The sequence below is a fragment of the Python bivittatus genome, unplaced genomic scaffold (assembly GCF_059951505.1).
Source record: "Python bivittatus isolate LINGU-HERP-01145 unplaced genomic scaffold, Pbiv_v1 ctg000580_np1212, whole genome shotgun sequence".
Classification (NCBI taxonomy): Eukaryota; Metazoa; Chordata; class Lepidosauria; order Squamata; family Pythonidae; genus Python; species Python bivittatus.
The window spans coordinates 3,284,118-3,304,335 of NW_028277087.1; the positions used below are offsets into that span (position 1 = coordinate 3,284,118).

General features: G+C 41.8%; 1 protein-coding gene across 3 annotated transcripts in view; it reads right to left on the minus strand.

Annotated features, from left to right (window-relative positions):
• The window catches only part of MIER2 (MIER family member 2), a 52,286-nt gene extending 34,274 nt beyond the window's left edge, over positions 1-18,012 (minus strand). The window contains exons 1-4 of one of the 3 annotated variants that reach the window (XM_088149376.1): positions 17,970-18,012; positions 3,534-3,621; positions 2,890-3,053; positions 2,594-2,719 (exon numbers count right to left, since the gene is read on the minus strand). In XM_088149376.1, coding sequence (XP_088005502.1) covers positions 2,594-2,719; positions 2,890-3,053; positions 3,534-3,621; positions 17,970-17,978 — 387 coding nt within the window. In that variant the 5' untranslated portion in view covers positions 17,979-18,012. Of the gene's footprint in view, positions 1-2,593; positions 2,720-2,889; positions 3,054-3,533; positions 3,622-17,969 lie in introns of those variants that run through there. The other 2 variants (XM_088149377.1, XM_025171458.2) reach the window with 2 other exon arrangements.
• Positions 18,013-20,218: the final 2,206 nt, after the last annotated feature.

A 20,218-nucleotide genomic window follows, 5' to 3' on the forward strand; every position in this document is an offset into this window, starting at 1 on the left:
TGTTAATTCTGTGGCAAAGTCTTCTTTACAATTCTGCATACAAGATGAAGAAACTTTTGCCTAGGAGTGGGGTGAATGGCAACTCTTTTTTGCAGCCAGATCCCCAAACATTTTGCTTGCCTTTTTATTCAGGAGCTGAGACACATAAAGGGCGAGCAGCAATGAAACCATGACCCCAAACAGATTGGCAGAATTTCCAGTATATTCTTTGACTCTCCATGTTTAGAAAGTTTGGGAGGAGGTGGGATAAGTAACTGGGCTTACAGGAAGCACCTCTTCTGTTATTCCACTTCATGTGGAACAGCCTCTCTTTCACATCATCACATTAGAACTGTATACAACTCCCCTTTCTTGTCAACTCCATTTCATAAATCCTATTTTTTAAATTTAGCCTCCTGAAATTTGCAGCTTAGACTACGGTAATTTTTGAGGAAACAGGCAGGTTGTGGGGCTGCCCACTGGTAAACTACAAGTAATCTTTATTGTGTAGAAAGAAACATCTAAAAGTCTGACTCCAAGGGGAGATGAGGCTAAGAAAAGGAGGAAGAATCATAAACATTTGATTGTAAGACTATTACATTCCGGATCAAGAACAAAGGGCTGATTAATCCAATCATCAGAATCAAGTGATAGAACAGTTTCAAGGTGCATCTATTCCACACTGAAAATGACTATATATTTGAGTACAGGTAGTCCTCGCTCAGTGACCACAATAGGGACTGGAAAATTCATTGTTAAGTGGGGCGGTTGAGTCATGCCCAATTTTATGACCTTTTTTGCAGCAGTCATTAAGCAAATCACCACAGCCGTTAAGCGAATCATGAGGTTGTTAAGCGAATCACATGGTTCCCCACTGATTTTGCTTGTCAGAAGCTGGCTGGGAAGGTTACAAATGACAGTCACGTGACTCTGGGATGCTGCAACTATCGTGTGAACTGGTTGCCAAGTGCCTGGATCACAATCACATGACCGTGGGGGTGCTGTGGTGGTTGTAAGTGCAAGGACTGGTTGTAAGTCTCTTTGTTTAGCACCGTTGTAACTTCAAAGTGACCAACGAATGGTTGTTAAGTGAGGACTACCTGTACCATTCTGCAGATACAGCTTCCTGCATCTAGAAACACACGTCAAGGAGTCCAGCTTTGAGGAATTCACTTCTCTGAATTTCCCATGTGTAGGGAAAACATTCATTTGGTGATGGAAGATTTGACCAAACAACTCTGCAGACTGAAAATGTCTAGTAAAATCAAATAGAATGGCTGCACTTTGGGACTCTTCAATTAAACAATGCCATCAGGAAGCATAGCTTGCCCTTTGGAATGATATTTCCCCAGAGATCTTTGTAGCTTCCACCCTGATGATGTTTCAGAAGTCTTTAAAAAACTTGGCTGTTCTCTGAGTCCTTGGGGTTGGACCTCTGTTATTTGTTTGCTATGATATATCATATGTGGTTGTCTGGGTACATAAGCTCTTCTTTTCATTATTCTCTGCTTTTATGTATAAGCCACCCAGAGTCATCCTAGAGTCGGGCAGCCTCTCAATCTAATACCTAATAATGAAGTACAAGTTTATTGCTCGACTCTGCAAGTTATATTCAAAACTGCTAAGGAATATGTATGCCTTGCCTACGAAAAGTACAGACTTCTCTTCATTTGGGTAACTAACTGTTGGAGGTCAGGCTTTCCAGTGCAGAAGTCCCAATTTTTTTCTTGGCCTTTCTGGGGAGAAAGCATCAGCTAGCCATCAGTGTGAAAGGTCACCTCTTCCTGAAATACTGAAAAAACACTGCTTGTCCTTCCCTCTTACAAATAGTGATATACTCATGAGGACCAGAAGCGGTGGAGAGATGACCCTGGAAGCCCAAGATTCAGTGAGACACTGCTGGGTTTGCCTAACATGCTAGCCGAAGCTAAAATGACTCTAGCGTAGTTAGTGGTTCACTGTATTGTTGGAAGCCAGCTATAATGTTACATAATAAACCCCTGCATGGTATGGGTCCTGGTTACCTGAGGGACCGTCTCACTCCCATTACATCAACCTGTCCCACACAGTCAGGCAGAGAGGGCAAGTTGCAGATCCCATCAGCAATACAATGTCAGCTGGCGGGCCCAGGAGGAGAGCCTTCTCTGCCATTGCCCCCGCCCTTTGGAATATTCTTCCCCCAGAGGTGCGTCAGGCCCCTACCCTCCCAGCCTTCTGGAAAGGATTAAAGACCTGGCTCTGCCAGCTTGCCTGGGATGACAACAACCTTACCCAATCCTGGGGGTGGCTAGTGCCCTGATGATGCTCCCCAGGTGACTGCCAATTATTCTTGGGTCTATTTATTTTCTATTTATTAATAGCAGATTGTAATTTTGTAATTTTGATTGATTTTAACTGTTTTGTAAACCACCCAGTCGTTCAATGAGATGGGCAGTGACAAATTTGATATATAAATATAAATAAAATAAATAATATGGTTTACTACTTTGGGTGTTGCATGCCATGAGAACAAAGCAATTGTGTTGAGTTAACCCAAGTTTAGAATGACAATTAAGGAAACCCAGGAGAGGCTCTTCAAATTCTTACTCAGGCATCTCAACTTGGGTACCCCTACCTTATCCAGGGTCATGTCTGGAAGGTTGGGTGTGGCGTCATTGCTCTCACTCTCCTGCTCAGAGATGGGGTCAGAAGCCTCATAGCCATACAGTGCCAGAAGCTCTTCAAAGGGCATCTCACTGTTCTGAACAACAAGAGAGAGTAATCCTTACTCAGGTATGGCAATTGGGAACTTGCAAATCAGTAGCACAATATAGAAGAACACACAAGATTCTCAACATGCTCAAACACCTAAGTTGGTGACCTCCCCAGATAAGCAGAGAAAATGCAAAAACAGCCATCCACGCCCCTCACCTGAGAGGCATTGAAACTCTTCTCTAGCTCTTCCAAAGGCTTTGCTTTCTCCTGGGGATGGTCTTGCTCCTCGTCCTCGTCCTCCGTCTTTTCCTGTACTCCGTAGTTCTGGGACAGGATCTCAGCCAGGTTGAATCGGTGGTCAGCTGAGCCCATAGACACCACTGCATGGATTTTGGGGGTGGGGGAGGAGGAAGGAAGGCTACTGTTAGCCAGTTTAGATCTGAATAAACCTCCACCTAGACTTCATTACTTTATAGAAGAACCGTGAGGATGAAGCCAAATACAGCAATTTATTAAATACAGACTGAAATGAAAGAATCTCATCAGTTGCTAGCAAAGATAGTGTAATGGAAATGTATACATCTCTGGCAGACAGCAATCCTACATATGGGAGGCCACCGACGTGAAGGTGCTTTTCTTGGTATCTATCAATCTAATGTTTTACTTCAGGTGGGAAAAGCTGATCTCTCAGGTTGGGTAGCTCATCAAGGTAAACCATCACGTTTAAAGCTCTAAAGGTGCAAACCAGTAGTTTCATTGGATGCAGAGTTGGAGAACCAATGCAATATCAAGAGGAATATTAATGAATAATGATGTGGATGATTTAAAAAGACCAGTCATAAGACTGGAGATCTCCTTACCTGCCGTGGTATGAAGATTGGATCTCCCAGAACATAAGTTATGTGCAGAATAAGACACGATCCTTGGGCTCTGCCTCCCAATTGAGGCCTTCAAGTGAAAAAGGAAATGAGTTATTTCATAACTCATATTTATATGACATATATTTACATCTTGCTTTTCTATAAAATAGTTGAGATTGCTTCCTGGTTAGTTCTATACTAAATTTCTCATTTGTGCTAGTCTTCATCTGGTGGGCTATGGCTTTCTATGGCAGCCATCTAATCTTGATGACCTCTGGATGGTTTGAACTACAGCTATCACCACTCCCAACAACACGGCAGCTGGAATGACAGGAATTGTAGTGCAATGTATTTAGATGGTACCAGGTTGGAGACATTTCAAAATATGGCCAAGGAAAGCAAAAGAGAGCAGGTGGCGGTAACGGCTAGGAGGGCCTTAGTGCAACTTTGGGTTCTGCACCATTGAGCCTGTTCCTGGGTCAGAAGGCTCCACTCTTAGTCATTCATGCCCTGGTCATCCCCGAAATGGATTACTGTAATGTGCTGTACACGGGGCTGCCCTTGAAGAACACCTGGAAGCTGCAACTGGTGCAAAATGTGGCAGTACAGGCAATTATGTGCCCCCTGAGATCAGTGCACATCACTCTACAATCTGTTCGGTGAGCTGCATTGATTGCCAGTTTGCTTCTGGGTTCAGTTCAAGGTGTTATGACCTATAAAACCCTACATGGTATGGGGCTGGGTTATTTGACGGATCGCCTTTCCCCAGTTACATCTACTCATCCATCAGGTCTGGCAAAAGAGGTATAGTACAGGTCTACTAAGGAATTTCATCTGATGGGACCCAGGAGGAGAGGCTTTTCTGCTGTGGCACCCAGCTTCCGGAATATCATCCCCCCTGAGATTAGATTGGCCTTTTGAAAGACCCTGAAGACATGGCTTTGCCACTGGGCCTGGGGATCTTGTGGAGGGATGGAAACTGCAAGATGGTTGTGTTGTTTGTAAGCTACTGGTTGGCACTCTCCTGCATTTTATGTTTTATGGCTAATTGTTTTAACTATTTTAATTTGTTTTTAATGGTTTTTGTTATTGTTTTGGCTATTTATTTGTATGTGTTTTGTTGAATCATGCATGTGAGATGGGTGGCTATATAAATTGAATGAATGAATGAATGAATAAATGAATAAATAAAGTAAGAAGATGAATTTAAGAACTAAATATCCAATGGTATATCTGAACCAAAGGAGGATCTCTGAAACAAATTCTGAATTTTGTTTTAAGCCCATCCTGGATTCTTTAATCACATTCATTATAAGAGCATCTCCTTCTAAATTTAACTAAGCCCTTCAGATCTCTCTTGCACCCATCAGGATATCATGTAATCTCCCAGAGTGAGGATGACCAAAAACAGGGGGTAGGTAGGTGCTCTGGGAGGTTTTAAGAGGCAAAATGTGTACACCAAGACTTAAGTCACCACAAAGCTAGAGAAAATTAGCCCAGTCCACATCATGACTTTGCTGGCAATGACCCCTCCAATTCTTGAGGTCCCTCATTTTTTATAAGTGTGGTCCTTGGCTGCAAGAATGTTGGGCATCCTTGACATATGGTTTAGTCTCTGATGAAGAAACAAGCCATGTGGAATAGAGGAACCCAGACAGGTATTTTTATTACTTTGCTTAGATCTTTCAGCATTTCTGCCTTTTAGAGTATAGGCTGTCCCCAGTTTAAGAATGAGTTCTGTTCCCAAGGTCTGTCCTTAAGCTGAATTTGTATGTAAGCCGGAACAGTATTATTGTATAACATTGTATAAATAGTATTGTGTAATTAACTTGAACCATTGTGTATTTAACTTGAAGTTTGCTACAAAAGGCTCTGTTCTTAACTATGCGTTGTCCTTAAACCAGGTGTTCTTAACCTGGGGGCTACCTATATACTCATCTCTTTTACTTCTCCCTGTAATCTCTTTGTTCACCTCTGTTATTATTACTATTCTCAACTAAACACCCAATTAATGGGTTTTCTTTCCCTTTCTTGAAAGGGTCCTTCAAAAGCTTTAAAATGTTCCTCCCTTTTCCATTTTGCACTCACTCTCTTTTCCCCGTTATTTATTTTTCTTCATGATCTGCAGCCTGCTTCTGAGCACTCGGTCCAGCCTTTCCCCTTGTTCCTAGAAATCTGTCTGAGGGCCCTTCCCCACCACTGAGCTGAAGTACTTTCTATCCATCCCTGAGTTAACCTAGACAAGTATGACATCTGCTGCTCCTACTGCCAATCCCTCTTCTGCCTCCTTTGTTGTGGTTCTCAGGCCCCACCAGTCTGACTCCTCTCCAAGGTCATGTGTGATAAGACCCAACAGGTTTGACACTCATTAAGACTATCTTTGGAGAGTGTCAGAATAAGGAGGGAAATGAATAAACACCTTTATGATGATCACTGACTAGACGCATAGACAATTTTATAAGAGGATTTATGGCATCCATATAAAAATAACCTATTAAAAAAATTGAATAATTTGAAAAATAAATAAAATAAATCAAACTAAAATGTACAACTAGCTCTAAAACACTAAAACTATCCTAACCATAGAACACTACAATACTAAAAACATTTAAATACCAAAGACTAAGTCCCTACACCCAATTAATGGGTTTTCTTTCCCTTTCTTGAAAGGGTCCTTCAAAAGCTTTAAAATGTTCCTCCCTTTTCCATTTTGCACTCACTCTCTTTTCCCCGTTATTTATTTTTCTTCATGATCTGCAGCCTGCTTCTGAGCACTCGGTCCAGCCTTTCCCCTTGTTCCTAGAAATCTGTCTGAGGGCCCTTCCCCACCACTGAGCTGAAGTACTTTCTATCCATCCCTGAGTTAACCTAGACAAGTATGACATCTGCTGCTCCTACTGCCAATCCCTCTTCTGCCTCCTTTGTTGTGGTTCTCAGGCCCCACCAGTCTGACTCCTCTCCAAGGTCATGTGTGATAAGACCCAACAGGTTTGACACTCATTAAGACTATCTTTGGAGAGTGTCAGAATAAGGAGGGAAATGAATAAACACCTTTATGATGATCACTGACTAGACGCATAGACAATTTTATAAGAGGATTTATGGCATCCATATAAAAATAACCTATTAAAAAAATTGAATAATTTGAAAAATAAATAAAATAAATCAAACTAAAATGTACAACTAGCTCTAAAACACTAAAACTATCCTAACCATAGAACACTACAATACTAAAAACATTTAAATACCAAAGACTAAGTCCCTACATTATAAAATGAAACTAAACTACATTATGAAACTAATTATAGCAGTAAATTAATGCACTGAAATTCTTAACAATAATGTTAAAAAAGTCAGATATGACCCTATTAATCCATCAGTTTATTCCAGTTACAAGTCAGTTCCACCATTTATATTCTATACAACCAGGGTACCATACTACATCCAATAGCCCCAATCTCACTAAATGTGGTGCTCCTTCTTATAACAATGCCATGTTTGGCATGCTGTTAGACAACATTTCACTAATTGTCTTATGATTTTAGGCTTCTTATGTCCAAGTAGATATTTTACATAAGTATCATCTGGAGTCGCATGAAGTTTTGTATTGGGTGTTATCGGGGTTCTGTTTATATAGGCAACATTACAGAAGGATATGGGACTTCTGTAATAGGGAGTGTCAATACACCCTCTCCACTGGGCAGAGACTCTCATCATGTAGTTTTTTTCTACATCTACCCTTACAGAATGATGAAGAAAGAATGTTAAAGCCAGAGTAAATATTCTACGGTGCTTTAGAAATGTAAGTTGTCTGCATTATTGGGCTGCTTCGGGGTTATGGGGGGAAATACTAGTTTAATACTAGTATATTTTAAGCATGTCTCACTCATGGGCTGGAGAGTTGATGATGAGAGCAATGAGAGGACGTGGCAAGAAGAGATGGCTGTCAGGGTGCGCTCGTACTGATTAGGAGCAAGAGGAGAAGTATCCTTTGCTTTAATCAGACCCATACCTTCATATGTCTTAGACTATAACGTGCCTTTGCACAGATTGGCTGGGAACCATAGGGGCTCTCAACTGGCTATCTGCAACTTTTCAAATGATGTTCTTCTTTGCCAAAAGTTTGCCCCCTTCCCCTTCTGAATCTGCAGCTTCACTTCCATGTTTCTTTCATTTCCTACATTTCTCATGTTCATGGGTTCTTCTCCATGCATGCTCTTATTTTCAAATAACGTTATTGCCTCTTTTCTCTTTTAAACTGCCAAATCCTCAGTTTATGTCATCCAAGGATACTCCAATTTACAGAGTCTGGGATTCATGAAGTGTAGCTACATGGAAATGCTCTTCCAGCTTGTCAGCCACTTAGCTTCTGCCCCAGGCTGAATCCAAGAGAACCACAGAGTCCCCAGGTTGGAAAGGGCCCTTCAGGCCACCTTCTAACTTCCTGCCCAATGCAAGAATTCAAATACATTTAATCTAGAGCAGGGCTTCTCAACCTTGGTAACTTGAAGATGTGTGGACTTCAACTCCCAGAATTCCCCAGCCAGCATGGCTGGCTGGGGAATTCTGGGAGTTGAAGTCCACACACCTTCAAGTTGCTAAGGTTGAGAAACCCTGCTGTAGATAGATGGCTCTCCAGCAAAGGGGACTGTAGCATTTCCTTGGCAGCTGGTTCTGCTCAGTTGCTCATTCAGAGGTTTTCCTGACATTCAACCAGAATCTAACTTTTGTAACTTAAAACTGCTACCCTTTCTTGTGTGGTATCTCTTCATGCATTTGAAGAGTGCTAATCCTCAATTAATCCTTCAATTAACTCTTTTCAAGACTAAATGCACCCAGTTTCTCAAGTGTTTCCTTGTAAGAGTTTCCAGTCCATCATTATCCTACTTTGCTCCTACTTCAGCTTCTTCTGAATCTTTCTTAAAAGTGGACACAGCAATAAGATGGGTGCAAAACAGAGCAGCACCATTGCTTCCCCTGATGTGAGGAAATTATTTATTATCCTGGTTTGTATGTCCCTTCAGATGCAACTTACTCCAAGTGGCACGTACTCTGTATCAGTAAAAAGTACTAAAACAACCCCCAAACAATATGCATAATAATACCATCAGTACCACTGCACCAAGGAACACACTTTCAACAATATAATCATTCACTGGAAGGGAAGACCTTTTCAAAACCCAAAGGTTTCCTAAAACAACCAGGTCTCAACCATCTTCTTAAATCCTAACAGGGGTAGATCTCCTTTAATCCGGGGGTGAGTGCTGTTCCAGAGAAGGGGAGCAAGAGCAGAGAAGGCTCATCTTCCCGGCCCCTGAAGATGGCACTCCCAAGTGGAGATCTGAAGAGATCCTGATCTCTTCCTCATCTTATAGGATGGACAGATACTACTAAAAGCAGGTGATCCTTAAAGCCCATGTAAGGTTTTAAAGTGACAACCAGCACCTTGAATCTCTCCTGAAAGCCAGATGGCAACCAACAGAACTCTTGAAGTAGAAGTGTTACTTGGGCAAGCAAGCAGTCATAACTACTTGACATTTTGGAACAGCTATAGTTTCTGGGTGATTTTCTGCAGAGAGCATTGCAGTCCAAGTACAAAGTGATTAAGTACTGTATCAGTGACTATGACGAGAGTATCCTGGAATGGTCATAACTGGCACACCAGGTAAGGTTATCCAATGAGCAGAAGCTCTGAGTCCAGGAGGACCCCCAGTTTATGAACCAGTTCAGAACAAGGGAGTACACTTCCTACCCAGAACCAAACTGTACTTCTACTTACGCAGACTAAAACTGCATTTGCCTTTTTTGCAGGCAATCACGCTGCCAACTCATATGCAGTTTATAAATAACTAGTACACTAAAATTTACTACCATGTAATCAACATGCAACAAAGTTGAGTGGAAGGCAATCAAGGGAGAACAACATATAGATAGCATTCAGAGCTCCAGAATGAAAGGCAGAATATAAATGAAATGAATGCCCTTTCTTAAACGTCTCCACCTCCCACCCAACAGCAGCTGATATGTTTAAGATAATTAAACAGAGAATCTTGCCTTCATTGACCATATTCTGGGCTGGCTTATCTGGTACCAAGCAGCTTCATGTATACCAGCATTCTGGTTGTCAAAGGAGGATGAGCTCCTTTCAAGTCTCATTGAACCTTTCCCCTTGGCTCCCTGTTTGAAATCTCACAGTTCCCACCAGCACTCTGGACATTCATATTCTTCCAACATGAAGGAATTCTTAATCTTTTCTTATTTTAAACCATCCCTGATATATCTTCAACTTCTGTTCTGAGGCAGGAATTTTCCTTATTCCTGCTTAGTATCTGTTAAATCATATGGAGCTGATCTGTATCTTGCTCATGTAGGATATATTTATATCAATCAGTAAAATACCTCTCTTTGCTATATCTTCCTCCCCTTTCTCCCTTCCCCCGGCCCCTTCCATTATTCAGTTTTCTCCACTCCCCTAAACTTTCTTATTTTTCTCCATTTTGACACAGCCTCTAGACCTGGCCAATTTTAGGAGGACCATGAGAAAAGAGTCACCTTCCAATCACAGCATGCTATGCAAAGAGATGCCAGGAAGGACAAAGCAGGTAACAATGACACCCCTCTTCCCTCAGGAATTAAGATGTCACTAGATCTATCTTAGGAAGAGCCAGGTTCAGTGGTGCTGGAGCACAGAATTTTGTGATACACCCATAGGAATACAAGCTCATGGCCTATTAGGAAAACCTTGTGAGGGAGATGTCTTCAACCTATAGGCAGGAACACATGTGTTGTAATGCACTATTCCCATGAGGCTTATTAGTAATTGTGGATCTGTTCTCGTTACAGACTGCTTGCTGGCTTGCAGAAAGAATCCAGTGAATGCCAGGAATGAAATTTAGGAATGGAGAACAGCACAACCTAAGGGACAATTCAAGACCTTCCACAAGTGCTTTAAAACACATACACATATACATTTTGCCTTTCAATTTTTTTCAGATAGTATCAAAGAAAATAGATGCACAGAAACAGAAAAGTTGATGCCAGTGTCTAGGAATCTTAAATAACTCTTTCAGGTAAGTGCCAAAAAGAATTTTAAAAGCTGGGTCAATTGTTACAATATTGGCCTTCCAATTAATCTTTCTTTCAACCCCACTAATGCAGCATGAACTTTTTTAAAGGCAACTAATGGTGTTTAAAAACTCAGCTCTTCCAGTTATAAGATCCATTGGTTCAATGCTTATTTTCCCAGGAATAAATCACATGTTGTGACCTTCATATGCTGACTATCCTTGAAACCACAGGCTCAGGATGGGACTTGGAAGGTGGCGATTGCTACTTTCTCGTGTAGTGTACAGCCTCCGATAGGACATCACCACCTGAAATCCCAGCTGATCCTATACTCAAACTACAGAAGATGTCCAGTCCAGGGAATGTCTTAGCAGGTAGTAGTAGCTAGCTGACCTTGCCTGGGGTTGCAAGCTAAACAGGGTTAGGCCTAGTCATCCTTGGATGGGAGACCATCAAGAACCACAAGGGCTGTAGGATAGTCTAAGAAGCTGAAAAAATGGTTGAAGATGGCCATGGCAACCAATTTCCACATTGTTATCAAGAAAAAATATGGTGGTATCCATAGCCTCAACAGCAATTGAACTTTACTTGTAAAGGAAATAATAAGGTAGTGTTGCTCTGTATATCAAAGAGGTCATAATATCAACAAATTCATAAATCTCAAAAGGGACCAACTTCTTCACAGAATAGATATGAGTGACAATACCTCATAATAATTTACTATCAGGGACATGTTATTGTAACCAAAATCTCTTTATATGGGAAAGGAAATTAGGGAAGTATCCAAAGGAGGAAGTGACACAGTCCCAGTTGACTTCAATTATCTGCTCAGTGACTGGATGAATACACATTCCAGACACGATAAAGAAGTAATTTTTTTTTACAGAATGAAATGAGTAGGTGCCTTAGACCTAGACTGAGATCTCAGTGCCAATTGGAAGTATTGCCATTGTGCCACCAAATTCAATTTATGCACAAGTGGGAAATTGTTCAGGCAGTCCAACCCACTCCCTTAACTTGTAGGCAAGAGCAGAAAGTTCCTGAAAATGAGGGGACTGGTTGAAAGGCAGCTGAAAAGGAAAGACGAAGGGATCAAATCACTTCAGGATGCTTGGGGGTTACTGAAAATCACAGTCATAGAAGCTAAGATAGACTATTTACTGCAGGTCAAGAAAGGTACCTGAGTTCAAGAGCCCTCTAAAATGATTAATTAGCATTGTCAAGGAAGCTATTAGAGAAAATGGAAATGTTGCCAAAACGAGCAAGGAAAAAAAAAAAAGAATCCATACATGCACTAAAGAAATCCAAACTAATGGGAGGGGGGATTTTTTTTAGTAACCTCAAGCAATGATATGCTAATATTGTTTAAGGAGAACTACTTGAGGATAAGGAGGAAAAATTATCAAACCTTGGTGGAAATAATTTACTAAGACAAAATTATAAAACGTATGCACAATTTTTTTTTAAATAAAGAATAAACGTATCTTCTGAATGGTATGTCCTCACATTGTTTATCTGAACTTTCAAAAGGCTTTTGACAAAATCTCCAGAGGAAACTTAGGGATAAGAGGTGTATATTGAATCAGTAAAGGACAAGAAGAAATAGACCATTCTCGTAGTAAAGCAGTCTAGAACAGTGGAGCCTGCAATAATATGTATTAAAAACGTATGCTTTTCAACATATGAGTTGAAGTCCACTCCTCTTAAAGTGGCCAAGTTTGGACAACATTGTAGTAATCAGACAGGATAGGAATATTAGGATGGGGATAAATAGCTTAATGAAAATATCTGCTGGAAAAAGGCAAATTCTACACAGGGGATCATTAGGAAAAGGACTGAAAACAAAATGCCAATCCACTACTGTAACCTATTCTATACAGGGCTGCTTTTGAAAATGACTCAGAGGCTTTAGCTGGTCCAAAATGCAGCAGCCTCTCTGCTAATCAGAAGTACAGATTTAGTTATATTACACCTATGCTACAGTTGCTATATTGGTTAACAGTTCACTTTCTGATCCAATTCAAAGTGCTGGTAAAAATGTAAATGTGTGCCTTTGAGTCAGTCTTTCTGGTGACTACCTGGACAAGCCCATGAACTTTAACCATCTTTTAAAGCCCTATACGGCTTGGTGCCTGAAAAGCTACAGTGGGGAAATTGTTTTCCCCACACATTCGGCCTGTCCTGTACAGTTTTTGAGGGGGAGGGGGTACGCTGAAGATTCTCACTCCATGTGTAAACAGGGAACCATCGCCCTGACATATCAATAGGTGGTTAGGAAGAGGGTCAAGGAATCTTACCCTAACAAACATAAACAGAATGCTAAAATAAATGCATCTAGTTGTCAAGATTAATGCCAAGCCCTTAGCAGCTGCTGATCACCAAGAAGTTTAGATTCTCAGTGTCTTCTCAATCAAATTTATTGGAAGGGGGAAAGGGGGTTTAGGTTACAGAAGTCTTGACTACTTGATATGCTTACTTTAGCACTCCATTTATCTTTAAGTTCCCTAGGATCAGAGCTGGGATTCCTTGATCCTCTTGATAACCACCTGTTAATGCAGTGGAGATGTGGCTGCCCATTTTCATGATAAAGGAGGAATGTACAGATGTTCTGAACCACCATCCTTTTTCCCAGCCTCCGAGAAATTAAAGGAAATTTCTTCAAAAAGGCATGTTCTAATGGTCTTGACAATGATACAAGTGTCATTTTTTCATTGACTTAACCTGAACAACGTACTAGACTAGGCTAAAATGGAGTTGGGTGATGTTTCAGCATGTTTTGATAAATCCAACCATTCTGTGACTCAATCATCACAATGGGTCATGTTTCATTTGGGCAGAATGTGTGGCATGAACATAAGAACTCCATTTTGTTAACTTGGGGTGTGTGAATTCAGCCACTGCCTTAAGTTTTATCTGAACGTTTCTGTCTGAAACCAAATCAAATGGCTACAAATCCCAACAACTAGGGAACATAAGAAATCCAGGAAATTCCTTCCTTTCCTCAAAAGACTGCCTCAAATCTCCTGAGATACTGTATAATTCACAACTAAAAGTTATGCCCTGCTTTTTGTTACCCAATGAAAAAGTCAATATTTCAGGGATTCTATTACATAACAATTACAGATAGGAAGAATTCATCATATTATTAACTGCGCTTCTGTTTTGCTTGAGTATAAACCTTACATTTATAAAGTACCTAAGGGTATACTTGACACATTATTGCGCAATAATTCTGCATGGTTAAAAGTCTTTGAGGCTTAAAAAGAAAATAGGGTTGAACCAAACATAGGATTAGACTCTGAACTTATCAGGAAGCCTTTGTTTCTACTGGACAATCCTTTGTTGCAAATCAGATGGAAAATGCTGGTTTGCATGCTTAGAGAAGGTAGTTCAAGAAGGAATGGGAACATTAGGAGCAGGTGATTCCTCCAGCACTGTCTTAAAAGATACCCGTGTCTTAGTGCATACCTGAGCTAAACCTTGGAGCTCACAGCTGCTAACTGAACTCAGTGATTTTGTCCTTGAAAAGATAGTACAGCTATTGGAAAAAACAAATAAATTATTCTTTATCCCAGTTTTCAGACTGGACCTAGCACTGCTGCATTTAGATAATTCTCCAAGCAGAAAACTTATTCTGGATCTTCCAAATTATATTTTGGACAACTGTATGAAAGCTACCATTGTGACCGATAGTGATCTTCATGTTGTGCACACTGAATTCTCAGTAGAGTCTGGTACAATTGAACACAAAATCTGGATCACTTTAAGGAGAAGTAGTCTACTCCAGAGAGTTGTGATATCTTAAAAATTCTGTTGACTTTCTATTGATCTTGAAAGGTCAATCATTGTTGATCATCTAAAACTGTCAGGAAAAATTGTAAAGATTATTTCCAGTTGCTGGAACTTCTTTCCAAAGAAGACCAGGCTAACTCCATCTTTTGTTATTCTTTTCCCAGCTTGGATCTTTTTATTTAAAATAAATCCAGACAAGTGTTTGGCAGTTTAACACGACTTCTTCTTTTTTAAATGAAGCACATTTTAATCAGTGTTTATTTTTTTGTACTGTCATATTTTAAATAGTTTTTGTGTGTGCATATATAAAATATAAAAACCTATTTTACCTGTATTTTATTACTGTGGGCTCCCTGAGCATTACATTTGATGGAAAAAGAGCATAAATTTAATATAAATAAATAAAATCAAGAAGGAGACATTGAGAACCCTGAGGATGATACTCAAGTCTATCTTTCTGTTCAGAGCTGTCTCAGAAAACAGCAGCTGCTTCCTTAAACAAATCACCAACATCAGGTCTGTAATGGATAACATTGAAGAAGCAGAGTTGGGAACAAGACAAAACAGGCAGTGATGCTCTACTTCACATCCCCAATTTCATGCCTCCAGAATTGCTGGACATCAACTTCCATCATTTACAAGCAATTTCAGCAATGCTTCCTGGGAATTATATGAGTTCAACACATCTCGAAGGAACCAAGTTGCAGAAAAATATGTTCTAGAATGAGGTCATACTTCATGAGACACCAAGACCAAATGCAACCAATTTCCTTGGGGACATCAAATCTCAGTCAAAATTGATATTTAAAACATCATTTGATATATTTATCCTAACATACTAAGCAGAATGAAAGGCAACATGAGACTGCTTTAAATAAAATAAATAAAATGGTTGTCCACCCACAGTACCATTTCTTTGCATGTCACAATCCAATTTCACAGTCCATGCAGAATTTGACAACTGTGAACATGAGCGAATTTTCCCCAATAAACTGGCACAAACATCTTTCTTCTTTATAGCCCAGAGGTTACACGCATTAGCATTAACATCTGGAACATGGACAGGCTTATTTATTATTTATTTATTTTAAATATTTCTATTTGTCCATCAAGCCACGCTCATTAAAATTATAATTTAAAATGCAATAAAAAAACACAAAGCAATAAAAATGTAAATGTACTAAAATATAAATCAGTGACCATGTGTAATGGAGCTGTATCATTCTGACATTTCAAAAGTCAAAGTGTCAAGGGTTTTGAGCATCATGTCATGAATCGACTCCATAAAGTAGTGGTATTTATTTTCAGTCCCATGTGGAAGCCTGAAGAAAGATGGGATGTTTTAATGAACAGAGGGGTGCTGCTGCACTTGTGTAAGATCCAAAGCATTTCTTCCAAACCATCTTTGAAGTGTACAGATATTTAATTTACAACATACATCTAATCTGAAATACGATACTGTATTTGACACCCCCAGAGGTCTATTTCCAATCTTTTAAAATTCACATCCTACATAATCCTACTAAATTAAAAAAAAAAACAAAAACTCAAGGTAAAGATTTAGATATTAATGAATAATCCCATCAAAGGAGCAACTGAAAGTTAGAAGCACAAATGCTACAGAATTGAAGACCTTCATTTCACCAGTTTTGTCTTTTGTCTCTAGTTTTCCAGTCTTCTAGTTCCCTTTTTCACATTCCCACAAACAGCTCCTTATCTTCTTGTCACCTTCATCTGCAGTCCACCAAAATTTCAGCTGCCCTCCACCTAATCTCACACATTTCCAATTATTTTTCTTTACTCACAACCTCTACCAAGGACATCATGAAGTGGATTTAACCTTTGAAGAGCTCCCATAGTTTGATTCCTCAATGGTCTATGAACATTTGTCATCCCCTTTGGTCAGGCCTCCTTTCTGAAAATCAGAACTTTTTATCTTGGCCATTGGCCTGCTCAAGATTTTATTTTTTGTCTCTTCAGATGGCCAAAAACCCAAACCAACCATCTTGGGATCTTTAGATGGGATGTTCAAACCTTCTGTGTACCTCCAACATTTCTCATATCTAAACCTTGCTGCTCTCCAAACCCAGTTGATAATTTCTAAACAAATACAGCTACATCATCTCTTTTCTTCCAGGTGCATTGCCTTCAAGTCATTTCCACCAATTGCACCCCTAAATATGGACTACACCAATTTGCCAGCAGCTCCAAGTCCTTGCTATAGTTTTTTGTCCTCAAATATCCTAAATGTATTTTCTCCAATATCCCCTACTATTTTATCATTCTCTGAAACCCTAATCAAGCTTCTTAGAATTCCTGGCTTTCTTTCTCAGTGGGTACACCATTTCTAGCTCTGTTCTCCAAATTTTAATTCTTCTCCCCTGCTCATAGAAGGTTACCCCTTCCTCCATTTTGCAAATACAAAATGTAAACCTCCAAACAATCTCCAGTTACTTCATAGTTATCACCCCAAAGCCTTATATCCCTATGAACTCTCCCAGTAAAAAGTGCCAGCCACACCACTCCCAACCTACACCATTTGACACACAACATTTGCATCTATCCCTGGACTCCTTAATTTTGATAGCAATGTTGCCCTGAGAACACCCTTTCTTCTGTGGCTATCGGATGCAATCCTCAAATTATTCCCGTATCCCAGAAACATCATCCCAACTTCACAGAAGTGTCTCTAGCCCCCATTTTTTGTTGAATTCCTTTAAATTGCAGCTGCTTCTGAATTAAACACCCCAACCCTCAATATTTAAGCCTTGTGTCCACTTGAAAAAGTCACAACCAGAGCATCCCCAACACCCCAAAAGGCATGCTTGTCCCAGCACCCCTAAATCTTTGCTGACTCCCCCAAGAATTCCAGCTGCTTTGTGACATACCTGCACCCCAAGTACCCCTGCCCCCCATGTCCTCAATCCTACAGGCACCACTCCTGTCACAGCTCAACCCCTACACCCCAAGTCCTTGCAGAGCCCCCCAAACTCCAGCCAATCCCTCATCAGCTCCCTGCTCCCCCAGAAGGCCTCAACTCTCACACCTTCAGCCCTGCACCCCCAAATCCTCCTCCAGTCCCCAAGTCCAACCACTCCATCCCCATCGTCCACACCTCCACATCCTTGCTGATCCCCCCAAACTACCTCCAGAAGTTTCGACGACCCTCCTGAAGTCCCCCCACGGCCACCCCTTCCCACCTGCCCCCCCATCCTCCTTCAGTCTCCGCAAACTCCGACCCACTCGGGACTCATCCCTTACCTCTCCGACCCCTTGCGCTGCACCCCCAACGCAGTCCCAACTACTCCATCCTCGCCTCTTCACCCCGTTCATCCCCCCACGGGCCCCACCAATCTCCCCAAAGAACTCTCAGCCCTTACCTGCCGCCCTGCAAGTCCCACCTGCCCCCCCAAAACCTGCCCTGGCTCCCCACTTCCTGCTCCCCAAGAGTCCCCCCAAACCAGTGCAAGCCCCGCCCCCCACAGGGTGCCCCCTTCTCTTCGGAGGGGGGAGGGGAGGAGGGGGAGGGGGAGAGAGCCGACTTTCTCCTCCCCCCCCGACACTCACACACACACTCACCTCCGCCATAGCCGAGAGTGAGAACGGCGGAGGGGGGAGGAGAGCCCCGGATGTGGAGGCGCGCGCTGATTGGCTGCCGCGCACGGGAGCGATGCGGGGGAGGGGAGGACAGCAAGAGGGGATTGCGAGGCGGAGGGGGGACGGGGGAGCGCTGGGGCGGCGATGGGGGTGATGTGGGGCGACCGAGGCGCGCGGAGACAGAGCGGGGGAAAGCTTTGAGGTAAAATGTGGGGCGGAGAAGCGAAGGGCGTGGAAAGCTGAGGTAAAACGTGGAGGGGCAGCGGAGAGGAAGGGACAGGTGAGGCAGGTGAGAGGCTCAGAGCCCAAGGGGACCTGGAGGAAGCGGGTAGCGAGCGCTGGAGTCCCGCTGGGAGTGAAAGAAATGCGGGCAAGGGGAGAAGCTGAGGTAAAAAAGGGGAAGGGAGGGAAGTGGGGAGAGGACGAGGGGAAGTAACGCTAATGGGGAGAGCTGAGGTGACCTCTCGGGGAAGAAAGGAGCGGGAGCTGGGGTAAAATCGGGGGCGAGGTCTGGGGCAGGTGGAGAACAGGGGGGTGAACCTCGGGCGGGTGGAAAGGGAACAGGGGGAGGGAAAGAGCTGAGGTAAACTCGGGAAGCGGTGTAAAGAGGAGAAATAGAGCACCATGGGTCTGGTAGGGAAGCAGTGATAGAGAGGTAGCCTATGAGAGTATAAGTCTCAGGGGAAGCTAAAGGGGGAGAAACGGGACAGGTGGAAAAGCGGAGAAATGTGGGGCAGGTACCACAGTATTAGGTGATGCGTGGGGCTGGGAAGATCTGACCATCCTTGGCTCTGGAAAGACTCTGGGTGACTTTGGGGTAGTCTCTCTTGCACCCCAACGTACGTCACAGTATTGCTGTTGCTGAGGTTAAGTGAGGGAGATGCCCACTAAGCTGCCTTGGATGGTTGCAGGAAAGTCAGGATATATACCTTTAGCAAATAATATAAACCCATGTTAAAGGGAAAAAGGTGGAATAGGAAATGAGGAAGGCTGGGACTGAGCAGAAAGTACAAAAATTTAGGGGAAGTAAATGAAAATTTGGGGGAGGGACAGGCAGGACTGGACAGAGGGGGACTGATGAAGTAGTGAAGGCAACGAAAGAGGAGGACTTGAAAGGGGTTAAGGTCTGGGGAAGGGCCAGAGGGAAGAAATTTATTTATTTATTTGTTTAATTTCTACAGCTGCCCATCTCAACCAAGTGACTCTGGGCTATGAGTCTCTGGGTGAGAATGAGAAAATTAAGGCTGGAGATAAGCAGAGAGTTGAGATAAAATAGGAAGAGATGGGCAAACTTGAGGAATGCTGAGATGAGAATGTAGCTGGATTTAAGAATACACCAGACTAGGCTAAAATACAGTTAGGCAGTTCACGAGTCAATATGTTCTGGGGTCCCTGATGTTGCCTCAGCATTTTGTGTGAACTGCTCCATCACCTTAAGCTAGAGTTTTCAAACTTGGGAACTTTAAGGTGTGTGGACTTCAACTTTAGGATGTGTGGAGTTGAAATCCACACATCTTAAAGTTCCCAAGTTTAAAAAACACTGTCTTAAGCCATAAAGTGGCCTATTTTCCTGGACATCACCTTTTATTTATTTATTTACAGTTTTTTTTTAATACCACCATATTCCAAATATGGCTCCCAGCAGTTTACACATAAACTAAAATACCACCAGCTAATTGACAAAACAGTTAAACAGTAAGTTAAACAACAAGACCCACCGGTGCCCAATCCCAATAGCAACGGTTACACATCAAATTCTCTCATCAGGGCAGGTGGCAACTGAACCTCTAGTGGGAGGCTACTCCAAATGGAAAGGTCTTCAAAAGTGAAAATGCCTTCAGCCCCCCAATCTCTCAAATGGGGGAAACTTAAGCATCCTTTTCCATGATGAGTTTATAGGACAGACTATTTCTACTCGAAGGAGATACCTGGAAGGTATACATTAAAACCAGCACTTTGAATTTTACCCAGAAACTTACTGGAAGCCAATGCGGCACCTGCAAAACTGATTTACATGGTTGTAACAGCTCTCAAGAGGAGGAGGGGTCTGCATTTTGTACCAATTACAGTTTTAAAGTAGTTTTCAAAGGCAGTGTATAAAGCACATTGCAATAATCTAGTTTCAATGTAGTAAGGGTATGAATTATGGTGAATGCCCAGTGGGGAAAATAATGGCTAGGAGGATTAAATTAAAAGAAAAAAATAGGCAAAATGTAGGCCGCTGAAGGGAA